We start from the raw sequence: 15,083 nt of genomic DNA on the forward strand, positions 1-15,083 counted from the left end.
CTGCCCATTAACTATTGCTGCCCATTAACTATTGCTGCCATGTAACTATTGCTGCCCATTAACTATTGCTGCCATATAACTATTGCTACCCATTAACTATTGCTACCCATTAACTATTGCTGCCCATTAACTATTGCTACCCATTAACTATTGCTGCCCATTAACTATTGCTGCCCATTAACTATTGCTACCCATTAACTATTGCTGCCCATTAACTATTGCTGCCCATTAACTATTGCTACCCATTAACTATTGCTGCCCATTAACTATTGCTGCCCATTAACTATTGCTGCCCATTAACTATTGCTGCCCATTTACTATTGCTGCCATATAACTATTGCTACCCATTAACTATTGCTGCCCATTAACTATTGCTGCCATATAACTATTGCTACCCATTAACTATTGCTACCCATTAACTATTGCTGCCCATTAACTATTGCTGCCATATAACTATTGCTACCCATTAACTATTGCTGCCCATTAACTATTGCTGCCATATAACTATTGCTACCCATTAACTATTGCTGCCCATTAACTATTGCTGCCCATTAACTATTGCTGCCATATAACTATTGCTGCCCATTAACTATTGCTGCCCATTAACTATTGCTGCCATATAACTATTGCTACCCATTAACTATTGCTGCCCATTAACTATTGCTGCCATATAACTATTGCTACCCATTAACTATTGCTGCCCATTAACTATTGCTGCCATATAACTACTGCTACCCATTAACTATTGCTGCCCATTAACTATTGCTGCCATATAACTATTGCTACCCATTAACTATTGCTGCCCATTAACTATTGCTGCCATATAACTATTGCTACCCATTAACTATTGCTACCCATTAACTATTGCTGCCCATTAACTATTGCTGCCATATAACTATTGCTACCCATTAACTATTGCTGCCCATTAACTATTGCTGCCATATAACCATTGCTGCCATATAACTATTGCCACCCATTAACTATTGCTGCCCATTAACTATTACTGCCCATTAACTATTGCTGCCATATAACTATTGCTACCCATTAACTATTGCTGCCCATATAACTATTGCTGCCCATTAACTATTGCTGCCCATTAACTATTGCTGCCATATAACTATTGCTACCCATTAACTATTGCTGCCCATTAACTATTGCTACCCATTAACTATTGCTGCCCATTAACTATTGCTACCCATTAACTATTGCTGCCCATTAACTATTGCTGCCCATTAACTATTGCTACCCATTAACTATTGCTGCCCATTAACTATTGCTACCCATTAACTATTGCTGCCCATTAACTATTGCTGCCCATTAACTATTGCTACCCATTAACTATTGCTGCCCATTAACTATTGCTACCCATTAACTATTGCTGCCCATTAACTATTGCTGCCCATTAACTATTGCTACCCATTAACTATTGCTGCCCATTAACTATTGCTACCCATTAACTATTGCTGCCCATTAACTATTGCTGCCCATTAACTATTGCTACCCATTAACTATTGCTGCCCATTAACTATTGCTGCCCATTAACTATTGCTGCCCATTAATTATTGCTGCCATATAACTATTGGTGCCCTATAACTATTGCTACCCATTAACTATTGCTGCCCATTAACTATTGCTGCCCATTAACTATTGCTGCCCATTAACTATTGCTGCCCATTTACTATTGCTGCCATATAACTATTGCTACCCATTAACTATTGCTGCCCATTAACTATTGCTGCCATATAACTATTGCTACCCATTAACTATTGCTACCCATTAACTATTGCTGCCCATTAACTATTGCTGCCATATAACTATTGCTACCCATTAACTATTGCTGCCCATTAACTATTGCTGCCATATAACTATTGCTACCCATTAACTATTGCTGCCCATTAACTATTGCTGCCCATTAACTATTGCTGCCATATAACTATTGCTGCCCATTAACTATTGCTGCCCATTAACTATTGCTGCCATATAACTATTGCTACCCATTAACTATTGCTGCCCATTAACTATTGCTGCCATATAACTATTGCTACCCATTAACTATTGCTGCCCATTAACTATTGCTGCCATATAACTATTGCTACCCATTAACTATTGCTGCCCATTAACTATTGCTGCCATATAACTATTGCTACCCATTAACTATTGCTGCCCATTAACTATTGCTGCCATATAACTATTGCTACCCATTAACTATTGCTACCCATTAACTATTGCTGCCCATTAACTATTGCTGCCATATAACTATTGCTACCCATTAACTATTGCTGCCCATTAACTATTGCTGCCATATAACCATTGCTGCCATATAACTATTGCCACCCATTAACTATTGCTGCCCATTAACTATTACTGCCCATTAACTATTGCTGCCATATAACTATTGCTACCCATTAACTATTGCTGCCCATATAACTATTGCTGCCCATTAACTATTGCTGCCCATTAACTATTGCTGCCATATAACTATTGCTACCCATTAACTATTGCTGCCCATTAACTATTGCTGCCATATAACTATTGCTACCCATTAACTATTGCTGCCCATTAACTATTGCTGCCATATAACTATTGCTACCCATTAACTATTGCTACCCATTAACTATTGCTGCCCATTAACTATTGCTGCCATATAACTATTGCTACCCATTAACTATTGCTACCCATTAACTATTGCTGCCCATTAACTATTGCTACCCATTAACTATTGCTGCCCATTAACTATTGCTGCCATATAACTATTGCTACCCATTAACTATTGCTGCCCATTAACTATTGCTGCCATATAACTATTGCTACCCATTAACTATTGCTACCCATTAACTATTGCTGCCCATTAACTATTGCTGCCATATAACTATTGCTACCCATTAACTATTGCTGCCCATTAACTATTGCTGCCATATAACCATTGCTGCCATATAACTATTGCCACCCATTAACTATTGCTGCCCATTAACTATTACTGCCCATTAACTATTGCTGCCATATAACTATTGCTACCCATTAACTATTGCTGCCCATATAACTATTGCTGCCCATTAACTATTGCTGCCCATTAACTATTGCTGCCATATAACTATTGCTACCCATTAACTATTGCTGCCCATTAACTATTGCTACCCATTAACTATTGCTGCCCATTAACTATTGCTACCCATTAACTATTGCTGCCCATTAACTATTGCTGCCCATTAACTATTGCTACCCATTAACTATTGCTGCCCATTAACTATTGCTACCCATTAACTATTGCTGCCCATTAACTATTGCTGCCCATTAACTATTGCTACCCATTAACTATTGCTGCCCATTAACTATTGCTACCCATTAACTATTGCTGCCCATTAACTATTGCTGCCCATTAACTATTGCTACCCATTAACTATTGCTGCCCATTAACTATTGCTACCCATTAACTATTGCTGCCCATTAACTATTGCTGCCCATTAACTATTGCTACCCATTAACTATTGCTGCCCATTAACTATTGCTGCCCATTAACTATTGCTGCCCATTAATTATTGCTGCCATATAACTATTGGTGCCCTATAACTATTGCTACCCATTAACTATTGCTGCCCATTAACTATTGCTGCCCATTTACTATTGCTGCCATATAACTATTGCTACCCATTAACTATTGCTGCCCATTAACTATTGCTGCCCATTTACTATTGCTGCCATATAACTATTGCTACCCATTAACTATTGCTGCCCATTAACTATTGCTGCCATATAACTATTGCTACCCATTAACTATTGCTACCCATTAACTATTGCTGCCCATTAACTATTGCTGCCATATAACTATTGCTACCCATTAACTATTGCTGCCCATTAACTATTGCTGCCATATAACTATTGCTACCCATTAACTATTGCTGCCCATTAACTATTGCTGCCCATTAACTATTGCTGCCATATAACTATTGCTGCCCATTAACTATTGCTGCCCATTAACTATTGCTGCCATATAACTATTGCTACCCATTAACTATTGCTGCCCATTAACTATTGCTGCCATATAACTATTGCTACCCATTAACTATTGCTGCCCATTAACTATTGCTGCCATATAACTATTGCTACCCATTAACTATTGCTGCCCATTAACTATTGCTGCCATATAACTATTGCTACCCATTAACTATTGCTGCCCATTAACTATTGCTGCCATATAACTATTGCTACCCATTAACTATTGCTACCCATTAACTATTGCTGCCCATTAACTATTGCTGCCATATAACTATTGCTACCCATTAACTATTGCTGCCCATTAACTATTGCTGCCATATAACCATTGCTGCCATATAACTATTGCCACCCATTAACTATTGCTGCCCATTAACTATTACTGCCCATTAACTATTGCTGCCATATAACTATTGCTACCCATTAACTATTGCTGCCCATATAACTATTGCTGCCCATTAACTATTGCTGCCCATTAACTATTGCTGCCATATAACTATTGCTACCCATTAACTATTGCTGCCCATTAACTATTGCTGCCATATAACTATTGCTACCCATTAACTATTGCTGCCCATTAACTATTGCTGCCATATAACTATTGCTACCCATTAACTATTGCTACCCATTAACTATTGCTGCCCATTAACTATTGCTGCCATATAACTATTGCTACCCATTAACTATTGCTACCCATTAACTATTGCTGCCCATTAACTATTGCTACCCATTAACTATTGCTGCCCATTAACTATTGCTGCCATATAACTATTGCTACCCATTAACTATTGCTGCCCATTAACTATTGCTGCCATATAACTATTGCTACCCATTAACTATTGCTACCCATTAACTATTGCTGCCATTAACTATTGCTGCCATATAACTATTGCTACCCATTAACTATTGCTGCCCATTAACTATTGCTGCCATATAACCATTGCTGCCATATAACTATTGCCACCCATTAACTATTGCTGCCCATTAACTATTACTGCCCATTAACTATTGCTGCCATATAACTATTGCTACCCATTAACTATTGCTGCCCATATAACTATTGCTGCCCATTAACTATTGCTGCCCATTAACTATTGCTGCCATATAACTATTGCTACCCATTAACTATTGCTGCCCATTAACTATTGCTGCCATACAACTATTGCTACCCATTAACTATTGCTGCCCATTAACTATTGCTGCCATATAACTATTGCTACCCATTAACTATTGCTGCCCATTAACTATTGCTGCCATACAACTATTGCTGCCCATTAACTATTGCTGCCATATAACTATTGCTACCCATTAACTATTGCTGCCCATTAACTATTGCTGCCCATTAACTATTGCTGCCCATTAACTATTGCTGCCATATAACTATTGCTGCCCATTAACTATTGCTGCCAGTTAACTGTCGGTGCCAATTAACTATTGCTGCCATATAACTATTGGTGCCAATTAACTGTTGGTGCCAATTAAGTGTTGGTGTCAATTGGGAAAAGAACTTGGCTATACTTGTTGTCATGGTGATTGTTATAAATGGACCTTGCATCATTTTGATGACCAGAAGAATCCAAATAATCCACAAATTGAAGCACAAAGTAGATTTGTCATATTCTTACAATGAATATTATTGCTGAATGATGACTAGCATCTACTGTTTATATCAAACATGGACATAATGCAGTGTTACAAAGTCATGGCACAAATAATCACTCTATTGTCCCATTTTGGCTTTTTTGATGCACTTTCAAAAGTTGTTGTCTTCTCCATCCTGACCAGAGTCAATTAGGCAGAAGTGCTAAAGTTACCAGAGTCAATTAGGCAGAAGTGCTAAAGTTACCAGAGTCAATTAGGCAGAAGTGCTAAAGTTACCAGAGTCAATTAGGCAGAAGTGCTAAAGTTACCAGAGTCAATTAGGCAGAAGTGCTAAAGTTACCAGAGTCAATTAGGCAGAAGTGCTAAAGTTACCAGAGTCATTTAGGCAGAAGTGCTAAAGTTACCAGAGTCAATTAGGCAGAAGTGCTAAAGTTACCAGAGTCATTTAGGCAGAAGTGCTAAAGTTACCAGAGTCAATTAGGCAGAAGTGCTAAAGTTACCAGAGTCAATTAGGCAGAAGTGCTAAAGTTACCAGAGTCAATTAGGCAGAAGTGCTAAAGTTACCAGGGTCAATTAGGCAGAAGTGCTAAAGTTACCAGAGTCAATTAGGCAGAAGTGCTAAAGTTACCAGAGTCAATTAGGCAGAAGTGCTAAAGTTACCAGGGTCAATTAGGCAGAAGTGCTAAAGTTACCAGAGTCAATTAGGCAGAAGTTCTAAAGTTACCAGAGTCAATTAGGCAGAAGTGCTAAAGTTACCAGAGTCAATTAGGCAGAAGTGCTAAAGTTACCAGAGTCAATTAGGCAGAAGTGCTAAAGTTACCAGAGTCAATTAGGCAGAAGTGCTAAAGTTACCAGAGTCAATTAGGCAGAAGTGCTAAAGTTACCAGAGTCAATTAGGCAGAAGTGCTAAAGTTACCAGAGTCAATTAGGCAGAAGTGCTAAAGTTGTGCTCGTTCCAACTGAAGCAGACTTAAGCACACAAAACTTTGACTTTATACACCAAACAAAGTGGAAATATGAACAACAACATGTTGACATTCTTTGTTTACTACTTGTGTTTAACAGGTCAACAGTCTGGCATGTCGAGGGAAGTACACGGGCGCCGAAAACTACCCAGATTCTACCCACGGCATCTACAGCTCCTGCTACTCTTACTGAGCACAGGTCATCACCACTCAGAGATCATCTATAGTCTTACTGAACACAGGTCATCACCACTCAGAGATCATCTATAGTCTTACTGAACACAGGTCATCACCACTCAGAGATCATCTATAGTCTTACTGAACACAGGTCATCACCACTCAGAGATCATCTATAGTCTTACTGAACACAGGTCATCACCACTCAGAGATCATCTATAGTCTTACTGAACACAGGTCATCACCACTCAGAGATCATCTATAGTCTTACTGAGCACAGGTCATCACCACTCAGAGATCATCTATACTCTTACTGAGCACAGGTCATCACTACTCAGAGATCATCTATAGTCTTACTGAGCACGGGTCATCACCACTCAGAGATCATCTATAGTCTTACTGAACACAGGTCATCACTACTCAGAGATCATCTATAGTCTTACTGAACACAGGTCATCACCACTCAGAGATCATCTATAGTCTTACTGAACACAGGTCATCACCACTCAGAGATCATCTATAGTCTTACTGAGCACAGGTCATCACTACTCAGAGATCATCTATAGTCTTACTGAACACAGGTCATCACTACTCAGAGATCATCTATAGTCTTACTGAACACAGGTCATCACTACTCAGAGATCATCTATAGTCTTACTGAACACAGGTCATCACTACTCAGAGATCATCTATAGTCTTACTGAACACAGGTCATCACTACTCAGAGATCATCTATAGTCTTACTGAGCACAGGTCATCACCACTCAGAGATCATCTATAGTCTTACTGAACACAGGTCATCACCACTCAGAGCTCATCTATAGTCTTACTGAACACAGGTCATCACCACTCAGAGATCATCTATAGTCTTACTGAGCACAGGTCATCACTACTCAGAGATCATCTATAGTCTTACTGAACACAGGTCATCACTACTCAGAGATCATCTATAGTCTTACTGAACACAGGTCATCACTACTCAGAGATCATCTATAGTCTTACTGAGCACAGGTCATCACCACTCAGAGATCATCTATAGTCTTACTGAGCACAGGTCATCACCACTCAGAGATCATCTATAGTCTTACTGAACACAGGTCATCACCACTCAGAGATCATCTATAGTCTTACTGAACACAGGTCATCACTACTCAGAGATCATCTATAGTCTTACTGAACACAGGTCATCACTACTCAGAGATCATCTATAGTCTTACTGAGCACAGGTCATCACCACTCAGAGATCATCTATAGTCTTACTGAACACAGGTCATCACCACTCAGAGATCATCTATAGTCTTACTGAACACAGGTCATCACTACTCAGAGATCATCTATAGTCTTACTGAGCACAGGTCATCACTACTCAGAGATCATCTATAGTCTTACTGAACACAGGTCATCACCACTCAGAGATCATCTATAGTCTTACTGAACACAGGTCATCACTACTCAGAGATCATCTATAGTCTTACTGAGCACAGGTCATCACTACTCAGAGATCATCTATAGTCTTACTGAACACAGGTCATCACCACTCAGAGATCATCTATAGTCTTACTGAACACAGGTCATCACTACTCAGAGATCATCTATAGTCTTACTGAGCACAGGTCATCACCACTCAGAGATCATCTATAGTCTTACTGAACACAGGTCATCACCACTCAGAGATCATCTATAGTCTTACTGAACACAGGTCATCACCACTCAGAGATCATCTATAGTCTTACTGAACACAGGTCATCACCACTCAGAGATCATCTATAGTCTTACTGAACACAGGTCATCACTACTCAGAGATCATCTATAGTCTTACTGAGCACAGGTCATCACTACTCAGAGATCATCTATAGTCTTACTGAACACAGGTAATCACTACTCAGAGATCATCTATAGTCTTACTGAACACAGGTCATCACCACTCAGAGATCATCTATAGTCTTACTGAGCACAGGTCATCACCACTCAGAGATCATCTATAGTCTTACTGAACACAGGTCATCACCACTCAGAGATCATCTATAGTCTTACTGAGCACAGGTCATCACCACTCAGAGATCATCTATAGTGTTGGGGCGGTATAGCTCGGTTGGTAGAGCGGCCATGCCAGCAACTTGAGGGTTGCAGGTTCGATCCCCGCTTCCGCCATCCTAGTCACTGCCGTTGTGTCCTTGGGCAAGACACTTTACCCACCTGCTCCAGTGCCACCCACACTGGTTTGAATGTAACTTAGATATTGGGTTTCACTGTGTGAAGCGCTTTGAGTCACTTGAGAAGAAGCGCTATATAAATGTAATTCACTCACTTCACATCTATAGTCTTACTGAGCACAAGGTCATCACCACTCAGAGATCATCTATAGTGTTACTGAACACAGGTCATCACCACTCAGAGATCATCTATAGTCTTACTGAACACAGGTCATCACCACTCAGAGATCATCTATAGTGTTACTGAACACAGGTCATCACCACTCAGAGATCATCTATAGTGTTACTGAACACAGGTCATCACCACTCAGAGATCATCTATAGTCTTACTGAGCACAGGTCATCACCACTCAGAGATCATCTATAGTCTTACTGAACACAGGTCATCACCACTCAGAGATCATCTATAGTCTTACTGAACACAGGTCATCACCACTCAGAGATCATCTATAGTCTTACTGAGCACAGGTCATCACCACTCAGAGATCATCTATAGTGTTACTGAACACAGGTCATCACCACTCAGAGATCATCTATAGTCTTACTGAACACAGGTCATCACTACTCAGAGATCATCTATAGTCTTACTGAGCACAGGTCATCACCACTCAGAGATCATCTATAGTCTTACTGAGCACAGGTCATCACCACTCAGAGATCATCTATAGTCTTACTGAACACAGGTCATCACCACTCAGAGATCATCTATAGTCTTACTGAGCACAGGTCATCACCACTCAGAGATCATCTATAGTCTTACTGAACACAGGTCATCACCACTCAGAGATCATCTATAGTCTTACTGAGCACAGGTCATCACCACTCAGAGATCATCTATAGTGTTACTGAACACAGGTCATCACCACTCAGAGATCATCTATAGTCTTACTGAACACAGGTCATCACCACTCAGAGATCATCTATAGTCTTACTGAGCACAGGTCATCACCACTCAGAGATCATCTATAGTCTTACTGAACACAGGTCATCACCACTCAGAGATCATCTATAGTCTTACTGAACACAGGTCACCACCACTCAGAGATCATCTATAGTCTTACTGAACACAGGTCATCACCACTCAGAGATCATCTATAGTCTTACTGAACACAGGTCATCACCACTCAGAGATCATCTATAGTCTTACTGAACACAGGTCATCACCACTCAGAGATCATCTATAGTCTTACTGAACACAGGTCATCACCACTCAGAGATCATCTATAGTCTTACTGAACACAGGTCATCACTACTCAGAGATCATCTATAGTCTTACTGAACACAGGTCATCACTACTCAGAGATCATCTATAGTCTTACTGAACACAGGTCATCACCACTCAGAGATCATCTATAGTCTTACTGAGCACAGGTCATCACTACTCAGAGATCATCTATAGTCTTACTGAGCACAGGTCATCACCACTCAGAGATCATCTATAGTCTTACTGAACACAGGTCATCACTACTCAGAGATCATCTATAGTCTTACTGAACACAGGTCATCACTAGAGATGTCCGATAATATCGGATTGCCGATATTATCGGCCGATAAATGCTTTAAAATGTAATATCGGAAATTATCGGTATCGGTTTCAAAAAGTAAAATGTATGACATTTTAAAAGGCGGCTGTACGGAGTGGTACACGGACGTAGGGAGAAGTACAGAGCAGTTGTGTCTCCCAGTCATACTTGCCAACACTCCCCATTTTCCCGGGAGACTCCGGAATGTCAGTGCCACTCCCGAAAATCTCCCGGGGCAACCATTCTCCTGAATTTCTCCCGATTTCCACCCAGACAACAAAATTGGGGGCGTGTCTTAAAGGCACTGCCTTTGCGTGCCGGCCCAATCACATAATATCTACGGCTTTTCACACACACAAGTGACTGCAAGGCATACTTGGTCAACAGCCATACAGGTCACACTGAGGGTGGCCGTATAAACAAGTTTAACACTGTTACAAATATGCGCCACACTGTGAACCCACACCAAACAAGAATGACAAACACATTTCGGGAGAACATCCGCACCGTAACACAACATAAACACAACACAACAAATACCCGGAACCCCTTGAAACACTAACTCTTCCGGGATGCTACAATATACACCCCCCCCCCCCCCACCCCCCCCACCCCCGCCCACCTCAACCTCCTCATGCTCTCTCAGGGAGAGCATGTCCCAAATTCCAAGCTGCTGTTTTGAGGCATGTTAAAAAATGTGACTTCAATAATAAATATGGCAGTGCCATGTTGGCACTTTTTGTTCCATAACTTGAGTTGATTTATTTAGTAAAACCTTGTTACATTGTTTAATGCATCCAGCGGGGCATCACAACAAAATGAGGCATAATAATGTGTTCATTCCACCACTGTATATATCCGTATCGCTTGATATCGGAATCGGTAATTAAGAGTTGGACAATATCGGATATCGGCAAAAAAGCCATTATCGGACATCTCTAATAAAAACAGTTAAAAAAATGTTTGGGTTGGTGCACTAAATGTATGTTTTTTATCCTTTTGCCTTCATTTGTTGCCGTCTATGTTGTGTCTTTGTTGGATTGTAAAATATGTTGATGAAGGAAGTGGTCTGGCAAGTAGAGGAGCAACGTTTATATACTCCCAATATTCAGTGTTTTATTGTTTATAGTCAATATGTTCAATCCCACATTCTATATGTGATGTACATTCTGACTGTCATATCATCAATATGTTCAATCCCACATTCTATATTTGATGTACATTCTGACTGTCATATCATCAATATGTTCAATCCCACATTCTATATTTGATGTACATTCTGACTGTCATATCATCAATATGTTCAATCCCACATTCTATATGTGATGTACATTCTGACTGTCACATCATTGAGTTAAAATACTAAAGTTCATTCTGGTTTTGAGATAGTCTTTTTAGTTTTTTTTTACTGAAAAGACACTCAGAATGTACATGAAAAACCAACATGTGGGATTGACAATAGTGACTAAGAACAATAAAACACTGAATATTGAGAATATATGAACGTTGCTGCTTTACTTGATGGTCATATTTATGAATGCAACAAAGATGTAACAAACACGGTGAAATATAAACGCTGAGGAAAAGACTCTGCTCACTAAACTTGCACTGACTTTGATCCCTGATTGTGTAGCAGTTAAGGTAAATGTCCAAATAAATAGCCTGAATAATCTTAGTGTATTTAAGATGAATGTGCTAATTCTTGGTGATTAGTCCCAATAATGCGTGTCCTTGGCCATATTTAGACAAATGTACGCCTTTAGAGGAAAGCACCTTAGTTTTGAGTTGTTTACTCCGTAGATCAAAGCCACATTCAGGAACACTTGAATTATTTCCAAGTGTTCACAAACGCACCAGTCATTGGGTTTTAGTCAAGAGAAAGACAGATGCTGTTGTTTTACTGTTTCACTTTGTTGTAGAAAGTTCTGCAGAACAGTGACATTATATCCAATAAGTGGATGTTTTTTATCCTTTCGCCTTTATTTGTTGTCGTGTTGCGTCTTTGTAGCAGTTAATCAAGGTAAAGGTCCAAATAAATAGCCTGAATAATCTTAGTGTATTTGAGATGAACGTGCTAATTCTTGGTGATTAGTTAACTCCTTCAATTTGACAGCCCTTATTTTATTGATGTTATGTCCCAATTGAACGTCCTTGTTCTTAGTTTGAACTCTCTTTATGTAACATGTTTCATGTCAACATGACTTGTTTCATCACACGTTCATTACGTCTACCAATGATGGTGGTGAGGTCAGTTGGAATCAACTTCTTGTACTTGTATTTTCTCACACCAGCAGATTCCTCCACTCATACAACATAAGACTGACATCATTCAATACAGCATTGATGCTCTTCTTGGACTTTTACAAACCACTGGACCAGGACCAGGACCAGGACCAGGAACAGGACTTCCTGTTTCTCGTACTGGAACACTGGATTTGGTTTGAAGTTTCAGGAGATAATTCGATGACTTGATGATAATATAAATAGTTGTGTGTTACTAGTCAAGATGTCTGTTATCACCTTCTTGGAAATAATGCTCAGTTATCAACTCTTATCCTAAAGAAAGGAAGAACAAATTCCAGCTGCTATTGAAAAGATTGAAGAATTCTCTCATGTATCACAACTTTACCTTTAACGTTGTTTCCTGTCCATCAATGTGTCAATAAAACATGATTTCCATGGCCCTTAAAGTCTGAGGTGAAATATTTACTCACTGGTCTTGTGGTCAGAGAGTCTGGCCTGAACCTGGAGGGTCTGGAGTCGTCCCAAAGACTAGAAACATGACCTCCCTGCTTGGCACTCAGCATCAAGGCTTGGAATTGGGGGTTAAATCACCAAAAATGATTCCTGGGCGTGGCCACCGCTGCTGCTCACTGCTCCCCTCACCTCCCAGGGGGTGAAACAAAGGTGATGGGTCAAATGCAGAGGACAAATTTCACCACACCTTGTGTGTGTGTGTGTGTGTGTGTGTGTGTGTGTGTGTGTGTGTGTGTGTGTGTGTGTGTGTGTGTGTGTGTGTGTGTGTGTGTGTGTGTGTGTGTGTGTGTGTGTGTGTGTGTGTGACTATCAGTGGTACTTGAACTTTATTAACCGATCAAAAAAGAAATGAACTCGCAGAAAACAAACATAAAAAATACAATTCAAAAATGCCAAACTAAGCTACATTTATGCAATCTTATTTCTGCTTAAAATAGTTTGCCAACATTTACTTCCAAAACTAGTCTTATACATTTCATTCATGCACTATTTTATTACATCATGTCTTGCAGTACATTTTTATCCACGCAAACAAAACCATATTTTTATTCAATTTGATGCACAACAATTTTAGAAATACAAACATTATATTTATTTATTGCATTACCAGCCAAGGTGAAAGAAACTTACTTAAAAACCACACACAATATTTATCAATATACACTGTATATATATATATATATACAGTATATACAAACCCCGTTTCCATATGAGTTGGGAAATTGTGTTAGATGTAAATATAAACAGAATACAATGATTTGCACATCATTTTCAAGCCATATTCAGTTGAATATGCTACAAAGACAACATATTTCATGTTCAAACTCATAAACTTTTTTTTTTTTTTGCAAATAATAATTAACTTAGAATTTCATGGCTGCAACACGTGACAAAGTAGTTGGGAAAGGTGGCAATAAATACTGATAAAGTTGAGGAATGCTCATCAAACACTTATTTGGAACATCCCACAGGTGTGCAGGCTAATTGGGAACAGGTGGGTGCCATGATTGGGTATAAAAACAGCTTCCCAAAAAATGCTCAGTCATTCACAAACAAGGATGGGGCGACGGTCACCACTTTGTCAACAAATGCCTGAGCAAATTGTTGAACAGTTTAAGAACAACCTTTCTCAAGCAGCTATTGCAAGGAATTTAGGGATTTCACCATCTACGCTCCGTAATATCATCAAAGGGTTCAGAGAATGTGGAGAAATCACTCATATGGAAACGGGGTTTGTATATATATATATATATATATATATATATATATATATATATATATATATATATATATATATATATATATATATATATATATATATATATAGTACACACACATGCATATATACACATCAGGGTTGTACCAGTACCAAAATGTATTTTGATACTTTTCTAAATAAAGGGGACCACAAAAAATGTCATTATTGTCTTTATTGTAACAAAAAATCTTAGGGTACATGAAACATATGTTTATTATTGCAATTTAGTCCTTAAATAAAATAGTGAACAACTTGTCTTTTATCCACAATGTTTGGTTCAAGGAGCACATAAATATTTTATTTTGAAGGTCAGAAGTGTTCCAATGTCCTGACTGAGTAGAATATTTGACAGAGCTTATCAAGTTTAAAGCAAGAATATTATAATATTCAAAGTTTATTCATAGAAAGATGTGGAAGGGCAAAATATCAACACACTTTAGCACAAGGAAACAACATTTTAGCACAAGGAAACAACATTTTAGCACAAGGAAACAACATTTTAGCACAAGGAAAAAACATTTTAGCACAAGGAAACAACACTTTAGCACAAGGAAACAACATTTTAGCACAAGGAAACAACATTTTAGCACAAGGAAAC

General features: G+C 38.9%; 1 protein-coding gene across 3 annotated transcripts in view; it reads left to right on the forward strand.

Annotated features, from left to right (window-relative positions):
- aldoca (aldolase C, fructose-bisphosphate, a) overlaps window positions 1–13,252 on the forward strand; it is a 30,099-nt gene extending 16,847 nt beyond the window's left edge. For 2 of the 3 annotated variants that reach the window (XM_062059842.1, XM_062059843.1), the window contains 2 exons: window positions 6,658–6,756; window positions 12,765–13,252. In XM_062059842.1, coding sequence (XP_061915826.1) covers window positions 6,658–6,750 — 93 coding nt within the window. In that variant the 3' untranslated portion in view covers window positions 6,751–6,756; window positions 12,765–13,252. Of the gene's footprint in view, window positions 1–6,657; window positions 6,757–12,761 lie in introns of all 3 variants that reach the window. The other variant, XM_062059844.1, reaches the window with a different exon arrangement.
- The last annotated feature ends 1,831 nt before the right edge of the window (window positions 13,253–15,083 follow it).

The sequence above is a fragment of the Entelurus aequoreus genome, linkage group LG10 (genome assembly GCF_033978785.1).
Source record: "Entelurus aequoreus isolate RoL-2023_Sb linkage group LG10, RoL_Eaeq_v1.1, whole genome shotgun sequence".
NCBI lineage: Eukaryota > Metazoa > Chordata > Actinopteri > Syngnathiformes > Syngnathidae > Entelurus > Entelurus aequoreus.